This window comes from Acinonyx jubatus, chromosome E1 (genome assembly GCF_027475565.1).
Source record: "Acinonyx jubatus isolate Ajub_Pintada_27869175 chromosome E1, VMU_Ajub_asm_v1.0, whole genome shotgun sequence".
NCBI lineage: Eukaryota > Metazoa > Chordata > Mammalia > Carnivora > Felidae > Acinonyx > Acinonyx jubatus.
This window is the reverse complement of record NC_069397.1, coordinates 28,450,164-28,469,220: the sequence shown is the minus strand read 5'-3', so window position 1 is coordinate 28,469,220 and position 19,057 is coordinate 28,450,164. Positions and strand designations below refer to the sequence as shown.

The following is a 19,057-nucleotide window of genomic DNA, read 5'->3' as shown; positions in this document are numbered from 1 at the left end:
TGACTGTCTGATGAATGGGGGCCTTTTGGTAAGGTCAGAGTTTGTTTGTTATTAAAGACCTAATTAGAAACATGAGAGGGAGCTGAATGGCTCCGTGCTTGGCTAATTAGTGACATGTATGCACCCGCTTTGAACTTCAAGGACACAGAGCTATTAGCGCTTACATCAAAAATGGATTAAACTCCTGTGCCTTTATAATCATTAAAGACAGGCTGCTCAAGTGGAAAGCCTTTTGTATAGGTCCTCAAGGGGCTGCCCTTTGGGCATCCTCTCCACCCTACCCCCTGGTTGTGGAGCCCCGGGCAGTAAATACTGATGGTCCTGGGGCAGTCCAGCTCCCCACAGGACTGCCCTCAGCAGAGCTCCGTGGTCTTCCCGGGACTGAGACGACCAGCCCTCTGGTGACCCATTCCACAGCAATACTGCCTGCCTGCTCTGTGCCCAGCCTGTTCTGCAGTGTGGCCCAGAGGAGGGTGGTCTAGTCCTTGGGGAGAGAGGCGGTCCCCTACCTCACGCGGCGGGCATGGCCCAACCCCAGGCAGCCCCCAGTCTGATGGGGGAGACACTGCCACCAGGGAGCTTCCCATTTGGAAAGAGCAACAGAGCCCACACTCTTCAGGAGCTGGAGCTCCAGCCTGGGAGGTCTGGAGCCTTGTCCCTACAGCCTGTCTGAAGCAAAGAAAGATCCAAATAAACACAAGATGTCTTAGACTACAGGGAAGGGCAGCTGAGCTGCAGATTCTGTTTGAAGAGCTGCTGGGAGTTGCCTGGATGTCCGAGTTCGAGCTTGTGTTTAGTCCGGTCAGAGACGCTTCGGAGACACGTTCCCTCACTGCTCCAGCCCTCGGTTTCCTCATCTGTAGCCCAGGCTAACAGGACCGATCTTAGAAGTGTTTAGGAGCGTGAAAAACGATGGTGTTAAGCACCTACCAGTGTACCTGGCACACAGATGCTCAGTAAATAACTAGCTCCTTTTCCAGCCTCACAGAAGCCACAGCTTCTAGAACTGTGTGCCTCGTGCCTCCAGACCCTATTGTGCCCACAATAGTATGAGGTTTTCCCCTGCTGCACCTTCCCCAACTGGGCCAGGGTGTTATCAAATTCTCACCAAGCTTTCATCATGACTAAGGATGCTACAAGTGTAGCTCTGGCCTTGGATTTCTGGGGCCTCGCGCAGAGGGCGAACACTGAGCCTGCGGTGAATGGAATCACTTACAAGAGACAAGCTAGGACCCGACGCCTCTGGCTGAGGGCAGGCAGGCTGGGAATTAGTGAGTGAGCACACCCGGCCCAGCAGCACCGAGGGTGGCTGGGGTCATGTGGGGAGAAGCCAGACCGGTTTCTCTTTTGACAAGATAGAGCTGGATGCAGTCCCCAGCTCAAAACAAAAGCAAGGGACATTCTCAGGATTAAACTAGGAGATGCTTGGAGCAAGCCGACTGTTCGGGAGAGAGACAGATGCGACAGAGATGGAGAGGGAGTCCTTCCTGGCACCATACTCCCTGTCTTTGTTTCCTTTCAGTGCTCAGGTCAGGGACGGTTGGGTGGGAAGCAGGGGCCAGCCAAGTGGCCATGGGGGCCGCGGCCTGTCTTCCCGGGGCCGCGTGCACAGCGGCTGGCAGGCTCGGTGCCGTGTTTCATGGGTGCCGGTGATTTCTGGACCATCTCCCCATCTTGCCTCTTGCAAGTTCTAACCCATGTGGGCCTGGAGTCTGAACCAGTTAACTTAAAGAAGAGGCAGCAGGATGTGAGTGTTAAAACCGCTTGCTTCAGCCAAACCATAAACGTCTGTCTCTCAGGTTGATTTCCCCTGTTTTCCGAGGTGCCTTAGAGGTTCAGGGCCAAGGCACTGTTGAATCAGCCATTTGCTGTGGAGAGAGATCACGAACCGCACCTTGCATTTGAGACCAGAGTCCTGATCTGGGACAGCTTGCTGAGGTCCCATCAGTGGGGAAGCCATTGCAGAGCAAGCCCCGGGCAAGCCCGAGATCCATGGCGTGGCCTTTCCTTTCCTGACAGCCCTCTCCCCTTTCTTCCTTAGACACATGCAAACAAGGTCTATCCCTCAGAACCCTTAGGGTCTGGGAGAAACGGGAACCTGACAGTGACTCCATTTGCCCTCATGACAAAGCTTGGTTTCTTGGGCTACCAGGCTCAGGCCCACTCAAGGCTACTCCATGCCCAGAATTTACACCATGAGCAGATGGCAATAAACCACTAACCCCTCTCCTCCCCTCCCCCACTTCCCAACCAACCCTGGCCTGGTCCTTTGTGAGGAGGAGACACATCCATAGACCCAAATCAGGGCTGGTAATAAGAGCATCAAGATAGTGAATGAGCTATTCTCTGTTGAGATTGTATCTCAACATAAAGTACATAGTTTTAGCCACAAAGCTCTCAGATGGGTTCATTCTGTGTGTTTGGGTGATCTGATTAGTAGAATCAATCTCCAGGTTCACGACTAGCACATGATATGAGGGCTTCAGAGCCGGCCAGGAGTGAAGTTATCTCTTCAAGAGGGGTGTGCTTTGACCTGAAGCCTAGACCATTCTACGTAATGTATCCGTCCCAAGTCCTCGGTTCTCGCGTCCTTCTGTTCCCTCCTCGAGCTATGCCAGCGTTAACCGGCAGACCTCAGCATCCACCTGGTCTGAAGCAGGTTCGCTTTTGAGAGATCAAGCAGAAACAGCAATCTTCTAAGCCTGTGGCACTGCTGTAACCGACATTTGGAGTATTTGTGACACTGACTTTCCTGTCAGCCCCAGTGGATGAGCAGCCACTCTCCATGGGTCCTGTGTGGCATTTAAGATGATCCAGGCATCTCTGGATATGTCCAGACTTGTTGCTGTCAGGCTGAGTTAGTACCTCCCGGTAATATATTTGTTTGTATATTGAGCCAGGGAAAAGGAAACATCATCACGTTACTCTCTTAATCCTCCCCTAGTTTTAAAGTGTTTTTTCTCCTTCCCTTCTGAAATAGCTTGAATTTTAGCAGAGCATAAACACACACACACACACACACACACACACACACACACATACACACATATATAGTATATTAAATTGATTGTCCCTGCCTCTGGGTCCCTGAACTGATTTGATTCTAATTTACTGTGTCATACAGTTTTCCCAGGTTGGATGTAATTGCTGGTCCCCTCTATCTATCTCTCCCACCTTCAGGCTAAGCTCAAGAAGGCAAGTCTAAGCCAGGATCCCTGGGACATAGTGGCCCGGCAGACTGCTGGACTGTAATCCCCCCTTGCTCTGCTGGAGACATGCCGTAATAACTCACAGCTGAGTATTTCTCCTTCCGTTAGCAGGAACAGGATTATCTTTTCATGCGGACCTTCCCCGTTTGACCATCGGCATTAATTTATAGCAGGCACTACTTCTGCGGGGTGCAGAGACTTCGAAGTGGGGTCCTCAACTCTGTTCCCAGGAAGGCCTTGGCTGCCCAGCTGCCATTCTTCAGAGCCCACGAGCAAGGAGTGGCTGGCTGTTAAGAGGGACCCATGAAGGTCTCCACTGTTGACAGCCAGTTGGTACTATGGACCCGGCATCACCGAGCACCCAGTGTTGTAGGGGAAGAGAGGCAGGTGTCTCTTCTTCTGGAGAACATAGGGCCCCGTGAGAACCCTGAGGGCACCCCCACCTGTTCACATACCCCGCCTTAAGGAGTCCCTCGCTAATGTGGGAGACAGTCCCTGCTGCTATGGAGTTTTTAATGAAGGCAGATAGAAGCACGACACGGACAAGGTGAAGGGAGAGGGGAGAGCTGGAGGGGCAATGACCTCGACCTCTTCTCCGGCATCCGTCTGGCAACGCAGCCCCTCCACTCATCCCTTTTTCAGTTTCTTTACATTCTTTAAAACAAGCAAAACCCCTAAAACTCCGTGTGATGAATGAACACAGCCCTGCCCTCAAAGAATATCACAGGGGCTTCTGTCCCCAGCCCTCCATTCTGTCAGGAGCTGGGGGTTGGGAACGAGAGCCATGAAACTCCCTTCTCCTTGGCCCTGAAATGCATAGTGTCATGAGTTCTGTTTCGGCAGCATGCTGCCTTCTGAACTGGACTAGGCGAGGACGGGCCCACCATTGCATTCGTCTGGCCCTAAGCAGCAGGTGCTCTGGAAATGTGCCAGGGGCCACCAGGGCCTCCCCCCTGAGATGAAACCTGGCAGCAGCAGATAATTTGCAAGGCAGATGATTGAAAATGTCTTGAGGGCTGGCCCTGCCCTTGGGCAAAATGTGAGACCCACTAAACCAGAACGTAGGTCTAACGTGGGGACTTGGAGGGGGCCCTGGCTTATCCCGGATATGCGGGCTGAGCTCATCTAGAAAAGATTTTGTCAACAGTTCCTTCCTCTGGATCAGTAATAATCCAATTTTCAGGCCTTGGAGCCAGACAGAGATGCCCTCCCAGGGACTCCCCCCTCAGAGTTCTGGGCTCTTGCTTTCTGCCTCCGGTCCAGTGGCATCGCTTAGAAATCATGCGGATGGCTGGACTTCCATACTTTTCCTAGACCTACAAGGAGGCTGCTCTGATTCTCACTCCTACGACTTCCCCACCCCCAGTGACTAATTGCATTCTCAACCCAACCCCTTCTGACCACAGTTGGCCAGAGCCACATGCAGACTGCGTGCCCGCTGGAAGGCAGGCATGTCCCTGGGCTTGCTTTAAAAGCCTGAGGTACCCATGAGCTTTGCATCCAGCCCCTACAGGTGAGGATCTAAGCCTGCAGGATGGACCTTTGCTAAGGTCTCTGGAATAAGAATCCCTGGGGTTTCCTGGGTCAGCCATCAAGGTGTTTTATTCCCTTGATAGGCAGGAAGTTCCTCCTTTTATCCAAGTCCAACTTTAAGCTTTAAGTCAAATGTGTTACCTCTTGCTGGCCTCAGTGAGATTCCACATCGTTGCTTTTCCTCCTCCCCCCTCCCCCCCCCCCCCCCGCCAACCCTTGTCTCAGAGTCCTTTCATCAGGTCCAATGTAGATGAACTGGACCCTGTTGTAAATCACTTCCTGATTTGTATGGCCAGTGAATTGTATTTTCCTATATCAGATTTTCCTAAATCTGCCTATGGTACCTGCCTCATTGGGCTCTGCATACACAACCATTTTAAAAATAGTTTGTTTTCAACTTGACCAATTGCAAACCATTTTCTTTCTCATCTCAGCCCACTGAGAGGCAGACTAAGGCAGACGGCACTCACTCGGTACAGATGGGGACTCAGGCCCGTGAGGTGTTTACCCCGAGGCATACAGCCCTAAGGTCAGGGCCAGGGTCACACTCAGGTCTTCTGACTCCAAGTCCAGTGCTCCTTTACACCACAGCTGCCTCCCTGAGCATACGGGCTGCCTGGACCCGGAAAGCCCAGAGGATGCTGGGACTGGGGGTGAAGGGTGAGGGGTGAGGAAGAACCTGTCTGGGATTAAACTACTGCTGTGGATTCTGCCCAGAGCAGCTGATGGAGAAGTAGCCCTGCTCCCCACAGTGAGTCCCCAAACTGCCAGCCCGGTGCAGGGCTCGCCCCATGCCACTTAATACTTATAGCTCTTGCTGCAAAAATGCCTAGGTGTTTGCAAGACAGTGTCCTCTCCTGGGATAGGAGGCATAATGTCCCAAGTCATAAAACTTAGCAGTGTCTATTCAGCAGCACATACTGAGACCCCTCCCTCCTGACACACACGGACACACACGCCCCTGTAGCTGAGCAGTAGATGGGGTACCCTTGCCCATTGAGAGCGATGTCCCATCCCCTCTTCCTGACCCAGCCTGGCTTGTGGGACTGTTTCTGGCCTCTCAAAATGAGGCTGAGCATCTGAGCAAAGGCACCCTCCACCAAGATACTTCATTGAGCGTTGCCTGAAGGCTGATTGCCATAGGATGCACCCTCGGGTCAGGGACTCGGCGTCTTGCTTTCTCCGCCTGCCTCTCCTCTCAGGTCACAGCTCAGAGGGAGAGACGTCCTCACATGACTCCCCTTCCTATGTAGCCAGCCAGTGATCAGTATGAACGTCCCAGAAGAAGAACCCTATTTTGTCCCTAATGCCTTCCCAGGTGCAGCTGCTGGCAGGTCTGAGTGCAAAGTGGCACTCCCCACTCCCTCCTGAGCAGGCAGTGCCGTTTGCTTGCTAGGAGCCTGCCCAGAGATGCACGGGTGTCCGGATGGCTTGTTTGGGGACTTCAACCTGCTCTCTGGAGCCTGGCTCTTCTGCCTACAGAGAGATAAGGAGAGATTGTTGGCGGCACAGCACAGAGGTGTGGCTCCTCCACCCCCCACCCCCCCCCCCCCCCCCCCCCGCCCAGAAGCCTAGAGAACGGGAACCGGCCCAGAACTGGGTGCTTACCGCCTGCCAGCTGCGCCCTCTGGCGGGGACCCACAGACCGATCTCTCACCCCTGGCTGGGAGGAGAGCCGCGAGGTGACTTTGAGCAGGGATCGGACGCTATGAGGATATGGGAGTTGAGGTTTAGAGCTGCATTCTAATAGGGTGCCTTCTTCACAGTGTCATTCGCTGGCAGGTGACTGAGCAGGGAGGGGTGTTGTTGGCTAAGAGGAGCTGCGTATTGTGAAATCCCTTCAGGCCTGCTGGTGAGCTGTTGTCCCCCTGGGCACACAGGACTGGGAGAGGTAGCGGGATGGGCGGTTACCACTAGCCCTCTCGTCTTCTAAGCGCACGGAGGAGGCTGTTTCTGGACAGCATCCTTCCATGGGCATGCTACTTCCTGCCTCCGAGGCTGCTTCTGCTGGTTGGATTAGGCTCTGGGTGGCTCTCCCTGATGGAGAGGTACGAGACCAAAACCCCCCTTCTCCTCAGCCCCTAGGTAGGTGGTCCTGCCCACAGTCTTCCTACATCTGCCTCTGGCCAGAGAAGTAAGAAGCCAAAAAATCTTTCCATCTTTCACTGCGGGCCCCCTCCCCTAGCCCCTCTTTACCCCGAGACAGAATTAGCTTGGTATTTTATATAGCAAGGGTCAGCTGCCTGGGTAAACCAGGAGTCCACTGTCTGAGCTCTCCATTTTCCTTAGCCCAGAGGAAAAAAAAAGTGTTAGACCAAGATAATACCGCCTTTAAATATCTGGGCTTGATATTTGCCTCCATGGGTGAGAAAGGCCAAATGTTATCTGCAAGTTTAAACTTACGTATTCAAAATTCCTGTCCCCTTTGTCTGTGGGTGCGTTCTCAAATCAGCCATTCGCTTACTCTAAGCCCCCGTGATTTTTTCCTCTTCAACCTGTTTCCTCCATTGGCCGGTTTACCCATTTCTCTGCTCCAGCTTCCAAGGGGCCTCAGGGCACCTGGAGGTATCAGTTTCCCTCTTCTCCGCTCAGTCAGGAGCCAGACGCGGCTGTTGCACCTCCTTTGTATCTTCGTGCCCCATCTCGGTCTCCAGCCAGCCTGGCTTGGGCGTGTGGTCAGTCTCTTCCCATCTCTGGGGCAAGGCCGCGGCCCAGGTGGGGCTGCAGAGGTTGGAGGCAGCTGGTCATGGGGCAGAGAGGGAAATGCCAGGGGAAGCAAGGGGAGAAGATCGTAGTGAGAAGCAGCCCCTTGGAGCCAGAGTCGTGGAAATGTGTCCAGTCCAGATCGTCTGGTTCTTCCACCTCGGTGAGCTGTAGCCCAGAACTGGCTGGCCCCCAGACTCACCTTCAGTTTTCAAAATCAATGAGAACTTATTCTTGACGATTTGAAAAAAAAGGTTTCTCCCCCCGTTTTGGAAAGAAAAAGTTTCAGCTACTAAGGGGTAATGAAAAAATGAGACAAAATTAACCTGGTTCACAGGCCCTCACCGAAGGAATAATGGAATTGGGGGAGGGGGGCGGGGCTGAAGATGGGGGCCCAGTAGTGTCTCCTCCCGCGGCCCCTCCTCACCACCACGGTCAGGATCTATGGCTGTGAAGTCTCTCCGTAGCACAGGTGCATTCCTAGCTCTTGGTCTCAGTCTGAGTTTATATGAGGATAACAAACAAAGAGGCATTTCGGTCCCATGTGCTCTAGCTGTGAATTGGTTCAGTCAGTATGCTCTGCATTCATACTTCTTTGTCTTTTTTTTTTTTTAAACAAAAGGAAAAAAAAGTTAAACCCCCCCCTTTCCTTCTACTGCAGGAGGTGAGTGTGTGGGTGTCCTGTAGAACCATTGGCATTCACCCAGCTTCGGCCCCAGCCTCCAGATTTCGCCACCCCCACCCCACCCCCTCCCTCCATCCCCTGCTCTCCACCCCCGAAGGGGACCCCTGCCACCATCATTACAGTTATGTCAAGATGCCCAAATTTTCCATGACATACCCCATCCTCCGACCACGTTCAGTATTGACGACTTTCATACCGTGCTATGAATGGGGGGTGGGGGGGGAGGAGGTAGCCAGTGGGGAGGGGGGAAGTGGTTGGGGGGGCTGGAGAATGGAGATCTTCTTTTGTCTTTAAAAGAAAAAAATACAAATTTGTCATTTAATGGATCCAAAAACAAACAAATAAGAAAAAGTAAAACAAACAAACAAAAATTTTAAATCCCTTCCCCAACGATTTTTTTTTTCCTGGACACAAATTGCTTTGTTTCCTGTCACGTTTTAATATCAATATTAACACAATGTGTAGTCTAAAACTAGTTCCTTTGTAGTTTGCATGGGATGTGAATGCTGTCTCAACGTGCCCAGATCTAGACAAGACTGCATGAGCACCAATTCAGATGTGAAAAAAAAAAAAAAAATCTCTCTCTCTCTCTTTTCCTCTCTCTCTTCCATATATATCTCTATTTCTATTGTGATAATTTGGTGGGCAGTGAAGCACCTCGGGTTGGTTGCCGTAGTGTGTTGAATGATTGTTTTTTTATTCTCTCTATTTTTGGAGCTCCGAGCTTCTTAGTAGTAGCCTGGGCTGAGTATTCTTGAGTCCCTGCTAATGTTTTCGCATGGCCTTGGTTGAGTGTTAGAAGTTGGGCCTCAGCTGTTTTTCTCGAGTGTTTGGCTTGTAATGACCGGTGCATGCCTGGCTTCTGGCCTCATACCCAGCTCTATTCTCTGCACACCAGTCCTGAATAGCTACAGTGCTCAACCGAATTTTGGCGCGCCCGCTTCCCCGGCAGGCTCCAACCCCGCGCGGCCCGGAGGCTTCCCGGGGGCCAACAGCCCAGGACCTGTCGCCGATCTGTACGGCCCTGCCAGCCAGGACTCCGGAGTGGGGAATTACATAAGCGCGGCCAGCCCACAGCCGGGCTCGGGCTTCGGCCACGGCATAGCTGTAAGTACCCGCCTCCCCTGCCCTCCTGCCTCCTCCTTCCCACCCGTCTCCCATGGGAGAGTGTACCAGAAGAGCCCAGGGTTGGGGGCTGAGGAGAGGGCAGTGGGTCCCCGTCCACACTGCGCCAGCCACCTAGGGCTGAAGCTCCTCCGTTTAGCTTTTTCCTGAGCAGCCCGCATGCGGCCATGCGATGATGGCGCGGAAGGAGTACACGGGCAAGGTCAGGTTCAGATCCCCACTCCGTCACCTCCAGTCCATATATAAACTTCACGTCCCTGGCTACAAAATGACAATAAGTACGCCTCCCTCAAAAGATTGTGTGAAAATTCATGGAAATAGGATGTGTCACCTGCTAGCACATAACAGGTCCTCGGTATCAGCCCCCTGCTTGATCCCTGCCTTCTGGAGACTGCCATGAAGGCCGTGGGACTTCAGAGCTTGGGGACCACACCCCCCCCCGCCCCACCTCAGGACAGCAGCCTTGGTGGGCAGAGTCCCCCGGGCCTGAGGTCCAGAGGCAGCGCTTGGCCCTGGGACACAGTGTGGGGTTCAGGCTCCCTCCCAGGTGGTCTCCTTGGCTAATGTTTCTTACAGTTTCCAGGTTCCAAGTAAGTTCCCAATTGCGTTCCTTAGCTGCAGCCCCGCAAAGGCCAAATGCATTTGATATTTGTAATGCTCTGTGGTTCTATAATCTAACTAATCCAGGCAATGGAAATTTGCTTAACAGATTTGCATGCTGTTTTCAGATTTGTATTGTTCTTCCCCCTCCTGGTGTGTGTGAGCATGAATGTGCCTGAGCCCACTCGCTCGCTGTCCCTTCCATTGGGGAAACAGAAATTCGGCCACCCTCCGTCCTAGCCAACTTCAGCATTTTGGAGGCATTTTGGTTTGGGGCTAAGATGGGAGTGTCTGCTGTGCCAGGTCCTGTCCCTGTCAGGAAAACCCAGCCTCAGGGCCGAGCTGGAGAGAACACAGCAAGTGCAGACAGTCTGGGGCACCAGGTCACCACCGTTCCCTGCATCCCACCACGGCACTGGAAACCACACACATCTACGCACACGGGCACACGCCCGGGTGCACACACACACTCTTAGCACATGCACACACACACACTTCGTCTCACAAGCTATCTTACACATGCACACACACTCTCACACATACACACTCCCTCTCCCTCTCTCTCCCATGCACACACACACACACTCTCCCCCCTCTCTCTTTCTCTCTCACACACATACTCGCCCTCTCTCTGTCTCTCTCTCTTTCTCTCTCTCTCATACATACTCTCTCTTTCTCGCTGTCTTTTACACACTCTCTCTCTCACACACACACACACACACACACTCACCCTCTCTCTCTTCCTCTCTATCACAGAAACTCTCTCTTCCTCTCTTTCATAGAAACTCTCTCTTCCTCTCTCTCATAGAAACTCTCTCTTCCTCTCTCTCTCTTACACATACCCTCACACATACTCTGTCACATTCTCTCTCTCACACACACACATGCCCTTTCTCTCTCTCTTCCTCTCATACATACTGTCTCACATAGACACACACACACACACACACACTTGCTCTCTCTCACATTCTCTCTCTCTCTCTGTCTCTGTCTCTCTCACATACACACACACACACACACACACACACACACTCCCTTTGCCACCACCCCTGGCCCATGCAGTTTGGGTCCTTGTCCCTTTCTTCCCAAGCCAGTATCACATAAGCCAGCGGCCCCAAGGGTCAGCCCCCCCGGATGAGCCAAGGCACCAACTCGAGAGTATGATTATTCGGGGTAGAGCCGCATCAATTCGGGAGACCGCCTGTCACCATGTGTAGAGCACAACTCATTTCCGTTTTCAGCTCACAGAAACACAGACCCTATTTGTTCTGGAAAACCTGGGTCTTTTGACCTGTGTCCTGTTGATGCTTCTCGGAAATAACCACGTGTGGCATCACGTTGTGTCTGCGCAGGGCTTGCTCTCTCCCCAGCTGGAGCTGTTGGGACCGCGGGGCAGAGACACTGTCATCTTTGCCCTCCGGGGTTCAGGGCAGCAGCGCCCGTCATTTCGGGCACAGACTTCCCTTCCCCATCACCCACGCAGCCCCCGTGAATCTGGCTCTCGATTTCCCCCTTGGGGTGAGCACACAGGCTGGGGGTGGGGAGTGGGGGCCAGAGGGCTTGGAGCGGGGAAGGATGGCCTCCCGGCCCCTGGTGGCGCGGTGTCTCAGAATTACATATTCATGCTGGCAACCACAGTCTAGTCCTAGAGATAATTTCCTTTCCCCGAATATGACAATCTGTTCCCGTGTATAGCGTGCTGATGACCTTAACAATTGTGCAATTTTAGGGACCTTTGATTGCAACGGCCTTTACAAATGGATACCATTGAGCAGGTGCTTCTGTTGCCATCCCACTCTGAGGTATTACCTTCCCTGCCATGTGTCTCCGCCCCGCCGGGCGTGGCGTACGTGTACGCGCACGGGCGTGCAAGTACGCGCGCGCCTGGTCTCATCGCGCCCGCACCTCTCTCTCCTCTTCCCCGACCCCTTTTCAGGGGGGTGGGGGCAAAAACTCCAGTCTTTTACTCTCTCATCCCTTTCTCCAGCTTTAATCGTGGCCCCCACCTTTTTTTTTTTTTCTTCTTGATTTGGTTCGAAATTTCGGTTCCTTTTCTTTATCTTCCCCACCCCTCATCTTTCTCCGTCTTGAAATACGATCAAGAGTGTAGGAAACTGGAAGGTGATCTGGGGCTGTGCCTATCCCAAGGGGACAGAGGCAGGAGAACCCTGGGCTTCGGCCAGGCCCCCGGCGGGGCCAGGGGGCCAGGGGGCCAGGGGGCCAGGGTCCCACCCCTCCAGGGTCCTGCGAGATGGCCTTTTAGGTCCCTGGGCCCTTTCGGTCTCCCCGGAGCTCGCTGGCTTCAGCCAATGGGGTTCCTGCAGTCAAAACAGCCAGACTCCATCTTTTAGTGAAAAGAAAACATTTTTGCCAGTAACTACTGAGTAATTATCCAGATTACCGCACGAAAAGCAAATTAAATTAACGACATCACCTGCGTAACGTGGATTTGGATCCCTGCCAGTTTCCTAACCTTTTAAACTGAGCTCAAGTTAATTAAACATTTTTTAAATCACTTTGATGGGGATATGGAAGGGGCGGAGTGGAGGAGAAGGGGAGGTTGGGGCAGTCAGTGAGGGAGCCTCTTGCCACAGTCTCACTGGAAAAGGAGTATCTGTTGCTCTTGGGAAGGACACCGAGAAGGAAGAGGGGTTCTCTTATGAGCGCTAAATGGGTACTGTGTTAGCATGTTAGCTGGGGGGCTTGAAGCATGGGTCTGTCTCTTTGGAAGAGGGAGGGGGACAGCTGAGGCCGGGGATGGGTCCCAGCTGGGGTAAGAGTGCCTCTTAAGTTGGGACATAAGAGAAACAAGGCTGGAGATGGGTTTGCAGTTAGTAGGACGCCTCTCTCATAGAAAGGGTCCCTCTAGGCCCCCAAGTCAGCCAGGACCCTCTACGGTGGGTTCAGTGGGGGGACCAGGTTGAGTTGAGCTCCACAGATCTCTTTTGGATTTCTCTAATGTTGCTGCTAAGGAATCACCTCAACTAATGCAACTGCCTCTCTTAACCAAATAAACCCCGTGTGTGAATTCTCCCCGCCCCTCCCTCCACTTCCCTTCCAGCACTGACCCGGCCAATGCTGGCCAGAGCCAGAGGCCACTAACAGTTTGAAGGAGAGCTACTCACTACTAATTAAGCTGGGTTTGGGGGCCCAGGGGAAGTAAGGTTCCTCTGAGAGCAAAGTGGACCCTGGGGGTTGGAGGTGGCTCCGCCCTTTGTGGAGTCAGGTGACAGAGGGGTTAAACCCCAACCCCCCCCCCCCCCCCCCCCCCGGGCACAGCAGGTCCCTGCAAGGTCACACACTGGGGCTGCCCTGCCCTGTCCCTCTTCTGGAAATGAGGGTGGCAAAGGGCTTCCCAGCACAGCCCGCCCTCCAGGGGCCTCTAAGCTTCTGTCGGAATAGGGGGAGGGCAAGGCTTCTGGCCCATCCTCCCCTCCTCTGGCTCTGGGACCCGCTTCCCACAGAAAGATGACATAGCCAGGAGAGTGGAGGGAAAACCCACCCCCTCCGAAATGGATGAAGCCAGCCAACTGAGTCACATGTTTGAACCAAAGCACACACTTTGTCCCTAACGGAGGTTTCGTTCTCTGACCTTGAGTGCCACCCACAAAGGACTGGTCCAGGCTCACAGTTAAGGGAGACTCAGGAGGTCTGTGAGTCCCGGGCCTGTCTTTATGTCCTATAACCAAAGCTGGGTGTTTGTTGTGTGTGTTTTTCCTGACCTCGAGTCCTTGATATGAAATATAATTTTTTTAAGATTTTTTTTTGTAATTTGCATCTTTAGTTGGCACTAACTGTATCTAATAAAGTTGCAGGTGTTTAAACATTTAGCTTTGAAAAACCAGAAGTTTAACCAGGAAAAAAAAAAAGCATCACTGGTCAGTTTGCAATTCACCAGTGTAGCTGACCAGCCGGCGCGGCCACATTTGCTGACCACGTTTCCTGCCATGACCCCAAGCATGCAACAGCGCCGTATCAAATCGGCAAAATAGCAAACCAGCAAAATGAGTGGCAAAGCTGTCCGCTCGACAGCGTCAGGCGGGGCGAAGGTGTCAGATTTCCCAAGCTGTGACCCTGGGAAGCTGTTAGCCTGGCCATGTTCAAACCTACCTGGTAGCCCAATGTAGTCATACTTGGAAAGCTCTAGTTAAAAAGTCGGGGTCAACAGTACGTTTGCCTGACACGTCTTCTCTGTCTTCCCACTTCATGTTCTCCTCTGGGCGCCCCCGACCTTGCGTACCCTGCAGAGCATACCTGGATGTCCAGGCAAGACTGGGCGAAGTTTCTGAGTGGCCCTTTGTTTAGGTGATGTCATCAGACCTGGACCCCCACCAGCCTCACTCCCCATCGCAACCAGAGATGGCTCACTTCGGATCGAGGGTTGACTACATCTCATCATCTCACGAATCTGCTGTAATATATGACAACAGCTTTTAAATGTGTATATAACCCATGATTTTGGTTTTGTTTTGTTTTTTTTGTTTTTCTTGATGGTTTCCCCCTTCCTCTCCCCTCTTCCCCGTTCTCCTTTTAAATCTCTTTGAATCACATTTGGTAGTGATTTTGACTTAGTCCGGTAGTCATATAGCTTTAATATCTAGTTAAAAGCTAACCATAGTATAATTGTTATATTAAGGTATTATTTTTTCTTAAAAAAAAATTTTTTTTTTGGCTTGTTTTGATTCTGTTCTCACTTTTAAAGGATGCTGAGATGGTAATATGACTCTCAATATTTTGGTACCAATTCTGAGACTGTATGGATTTTCTGGTGCGGCTTGTGCACCGGCGGAAGCAAAGTTGTGAAGTGTGGAGTAGGAGATGGGCATAAGCTTTCTACTTTGCGTTGTCTAAGAAGTGAGATGTAGTAAGCTAATTAACAGACTCTCTAGCGGTTCTTTTTTGTGACGTCTCTTTGTTAACCTAAGTATATCTATTTTCGGCAATAAGGTAAGGACGACGATGTTTTGAGTGTCCTTCTTTTCTATAAGTGCTTTTTTTCTGTTGAAAGAGGTGATATTATAAGGTTTTTTGAAATTGTGAATTCTAAAAAAAAAAGAAACGTTGTAAATACAATTCCATTAACTACATAGAAACTATTAAGAAAGAGAATCAAAAATATTTTTGTGAGGGAGTCGGTCCCAGGCAGTTCGATGCTCTGTGGGAAGGAGGGGAAGGAATGGTAACCAAGTCAGTTCGGAGGTGGAAGGACACCCCGCTGCCGGGACGACCCCGGGGGAAAGTTCGAACACTGTTCAGCTCCTTCTGTCTGTGTGATAGACCTAAGAACTGTATTCGTGTCATACCAGCATATTAACCTCTCGTCTGTGCACAGCTTCAAATGTTACCGTCTAGTTAGATTTTTATTTAAAATATGAAAAACTGCTTTTCCCAAGACGTTTTTTAAAAACAAAGCTACAATTTTAATATTTAACATATTTAAAGTTTCAAAGCACACCTGTTTGGCTTGGGTGGGGAGGGGTGGGGGGACATTCTTTTTCAGTCTTAATTTTTAAATATTTGATCATTTTCTATCGTCCAACCATTTCAGCACCTCCAAAGGTCCCTAGGACACTTTGCCTCTCTTTGCCCCTCCCTTCCCCCCCACCCCCCCACCCCCGGCCCCCAGCTCTGGGGGGGCCCCACCCCCCTGGGCCAGGAGCGGAGAAGCCTGCATTAACGAAACCTTCTCTCCATTCACTTTCTATTTACAAATTAGGAAAGCAACCTTTTGGTTTATATATTTTTTTTTTAATACCTCAGTGCTGCAAGTATCACCAGAGAGGCTATGGAAGAATTTTTTTTTTTAATTTATTGTAGATGTAAACAGAATTTTAAAAATAAAAAGTATAAACATCGCTGCACTGTGACTGGTGGGAAAAACTGACAGTTTCCTGTTTGCACATGTTTGACATTTGGCTGTTATAATATATGGTCCTCAGTTGGGGAAAGATACTTATGATGAAGGATATTTTTTAATTTAACTTTTTTTTAATATTGGTAATAGGTCGGCAACAGCAACTATAGAAGTACAACTCGATAGATGGCATTAAAACATATTGTAGTGTGGATATATATTTTTTTCTTTTTTAAAATGTGATATTGACGTTTTATTAATATTTTTTAAATTGTTACGTTTATAAATTTGGTACTTAAGGCACAGCCAGTATGAGACACTGAATGCGACGTTTATTATAAAGAGCTGCTGCACTCCTATTTTTATAAATTTTACTAACAAAGTAGACTAATGTAGACATTCACAGACATGGTAGGGCAAAAGCATCCTCAAACAAAAGGCTCCAAAATGCGAACCTGGAAGGAAAGAAAAAAAGCCTTTTTCAATTCTAATGAAACAGCAATGACATTTTTTAAAAAAAAAAATCTTGTTTCTCCAATTAAATGTTGGGTTGTTTGGTGAGGGTTTGTTTTGGTTTTTTCTTTCTTTCTTTTTTTTTTTTTTGTTTCCAAACAACCACGTTAAGTAAAATGCTGGGCGCTTTTAAAATATCAAAACTTGTTCAAGTAATAAAATTAAAAAAAAATAGAAGTTTTATTAAAACACACACACACACACACACACACACACAAGAAAAAAGACAATAAATTCCCAGAAATTCAGTGTCTAGACTAGGGAATTTAATTACTATTTTGTCCATGTTGGTGATGTACTGTACTACCCTTCCTTTCTCTGCAACCCCCATCACCTCATAGAAGACTCTTTGTTGATCACTGTCTGTTAATAATGTATAAAAATGGCTATCTTGTAAACGTCCTGTCCTGGTACTAGTGTAGTGACCTTTTTTCTTCTCTTTCTTCTAGTACATATTGATAGATATAACGTAATTAAGGTTTAAAAAAAATTAGACATAGTTACTCAGATTTAGGACCAGTAAGGATAGAACTTTCTCTTATTTATGAAAAAAAAAATGCTAATAATTTTGGGGCAGTTTTTTCCTTTCGATTTTGTTTTTCCAATTTCAACTTTTTATTTTATTTTTGCTGATCTGATGTGGTTTCAACGAACCCAAGGTCTCATGATGTTCAAATGCCGGCAGACTCTACGGCGTTTTGTAGATACCCACCCCCCCCCCAACTGTGAAGGGGTGTGCCATACTACCTTAAATGCTAATGCTAGATATGCAAAACTGGATTTTTTTAATTTATTTTTTAAAAGAGGGAGGCATGGTATATTAAAATGATTTTACTAAGAGAAAAAAATATTTTTTTAAGAATGCTCAGAAGAAATTGATAATCTGTGTGAATATGTTTTAGATGTTTATAATACCTTTTGAAGAGACCCAGTAGCCCATAGCACAAATCTCGTGGAAATCTGATATGTTTTAATGTGGCTACCTAGGTTAAGGTTCACGTTCGTCCCCCCACTCATCTAGAAGTCCATTTTGGAAGATTTTTGTAAATTATTTTAGCATTGATGTTCAGCCTTGTCTTTGTTTCCGTTAAGCTCAATGGCGAACATGGGAACCACCTTTCGCCTTCCCTGGGGGAGCACCCCTCTTGGCTGATGGCTTTTCCCCGGAATCATAAAATAGCCACCGGGTGACTTTCTGGCTTCCAGATCCATCTGCCTGGGACCCCCGAACTCCTCTCCTCCCAAGCAGAGGGGAGGGAGTGGCATTAGCTCCCGGACCCATTCCTGGTTCTACCTGGACATGGGGCTGACGGGGATGACCAAGCCTTCGGTCCCCTTCCCAGGAGCTTTCTCAGCCCTGGTTTGTGGCCTTCCTCACACCCATCGGGAAAACCAAACAGCCTTGTGTTCTATCCCAGTCGCTCATTGGCTTGATTCGAACGAAGCCCCGACAGGCCTTTGCGTTTCTATCCTTCATACCCTTCATCTTAATTTGAACTCGTAGCTTGGACTTTAAGGTAGCATGGCTCTGTTGCTGTCAATCTGATGTTTCGCTGCACAGCAATTCACAGCCAGTGAATGTTACACACATCTTGCTAGACTAGTATAAAAATCATTGGGTAATTGTTGGTTCTAATGACCTGAAAGGTGTTCAGTTTTTGTTTTCAGTTTTTTGTTTTTGATTTTGGGGTTTTTTGTTTTGTTTTGTTTTTGAGGGGGGAGGGGGTGGCCTTTTTTTTTTTTTTTTGGTTCCAAATAGAGAAACAAAACCTATTTTGATCTTTAGTGCAAACGAGGGCTAGGGACTTAGCCACCACCACCACCACACTGTTTCATTCTGCCATTCACTCACTGCAGCATAATCAAGAATAAAGCAATATAGTTTACTACATTTTTTTATTGAAGGTCAGCCATGCTTTCTGTATTATATTGCATATGAAATTGTTTACAAAAGAAACACTAACTCATACTTCTCTTTATCCGTTGGGAGTGGCACACAGGGACAGAGGGAGACTGGGGGGGGAGGGGTGGCGGGGAGGGGAGGGGAGAATTTTCTTTCTTGAATGTGCTTCACCAGCGGGGCTGTCTTCCAAGGAAGACAAAAGCAAGGAGGTTGGGGCAGGAGTGAGCAGAGGGACGGAGGCTGGCAAGCACATTGAAGAGAGACCCTGGTGGGCTCCCCCTGCCCTCACCCTAAACAGAAAAGCAGAATCATCAGCTCAGCCCAGTCCTGGGCACAGACACTACACAAGGAGACGCTGTACGTTAAGCAATACTTTAATACTGTAATATGTTTGTTTTCTTTTCTTTTTTTTTTTTAAACCAAAAAAAAAAAAAAGTAAGTAAACTCAAACAAAAACATATAAATAAAACCCACCCCTCTGGGGGAAGCAAGCTTAATTCAAACACTTGGCTATCAAATAATCAGAATGTATTGTCTCAGACAGGCTTTCATTTCCGGGAGGCAGGGGCACGAGGGGGGAGGGGGAGGGGGCCTGGGAGACAGACGTTCCGGAGCCTCCCTAGAAGGCTCTCTGCTGTATTCTGTACATACTGTACCATCCTGTGTGGAATCTGTGAGTGTCCTCTTGAGTAGCGTGGGCTAGCCGATCGGCCGTTCATGGTGTATTGTAAACTCAGAATTCCATATGTAATAGGATGCAAGTCTAAGCGTTTCATGTGGACATAAATGTATCTAAATAAAACTTTCCCTAGCACTGTGGCTGACCTCACCCTTACTTTTATACTTTAGTATGAAACTGATGACAACTTTGGTAGTGAGTATTTTTTTTATATATATACATATATATGTATCTATATATATATATATCTCAA

At 49.4% G+C, this 19,057-nt stretch overlaps 1 protein-coding gene across 8 annotated transcripts in view; it reads left to right on the top strand.

Annotated features, from left to right (window-relative positions):
- MSI2 (musashi RNA binding protein 2) overlaps positions 1-18,564 on the top strand; it is a 390,499-nt gene extending 371,935 nt beyond the window's left edge. For 3 of the 8 annotated variants that reach the window (XM_027034198.2, XM_053212761.1, XM_053212760.1), the window contains 3 exons: positions 9,029-9,237; positions 11,585-11,657; positions 14,103-18,564. In XM_027034198.2, the coding sequence (XP_026889999.1) occupies positions 9,029-9,237; positions 11,585-11,626 (251 nt within the window). In that variant the 3' untranslated portion in view covers positions 11,627-11,657; positions 14,103-18,564. The remainder of the gene's footprint in view (positions 1-9,028; positions 9,238-11,584; positions 11,658-14,102) is intronic. The other 5 variants (XR_008294422.1, XM_027034200.2, XM_053212757.1 and 2 more) reach the window with 5 other exon arrangements.
- Positions 18,565-19,057: the final 493 nt, after the last annotated feature.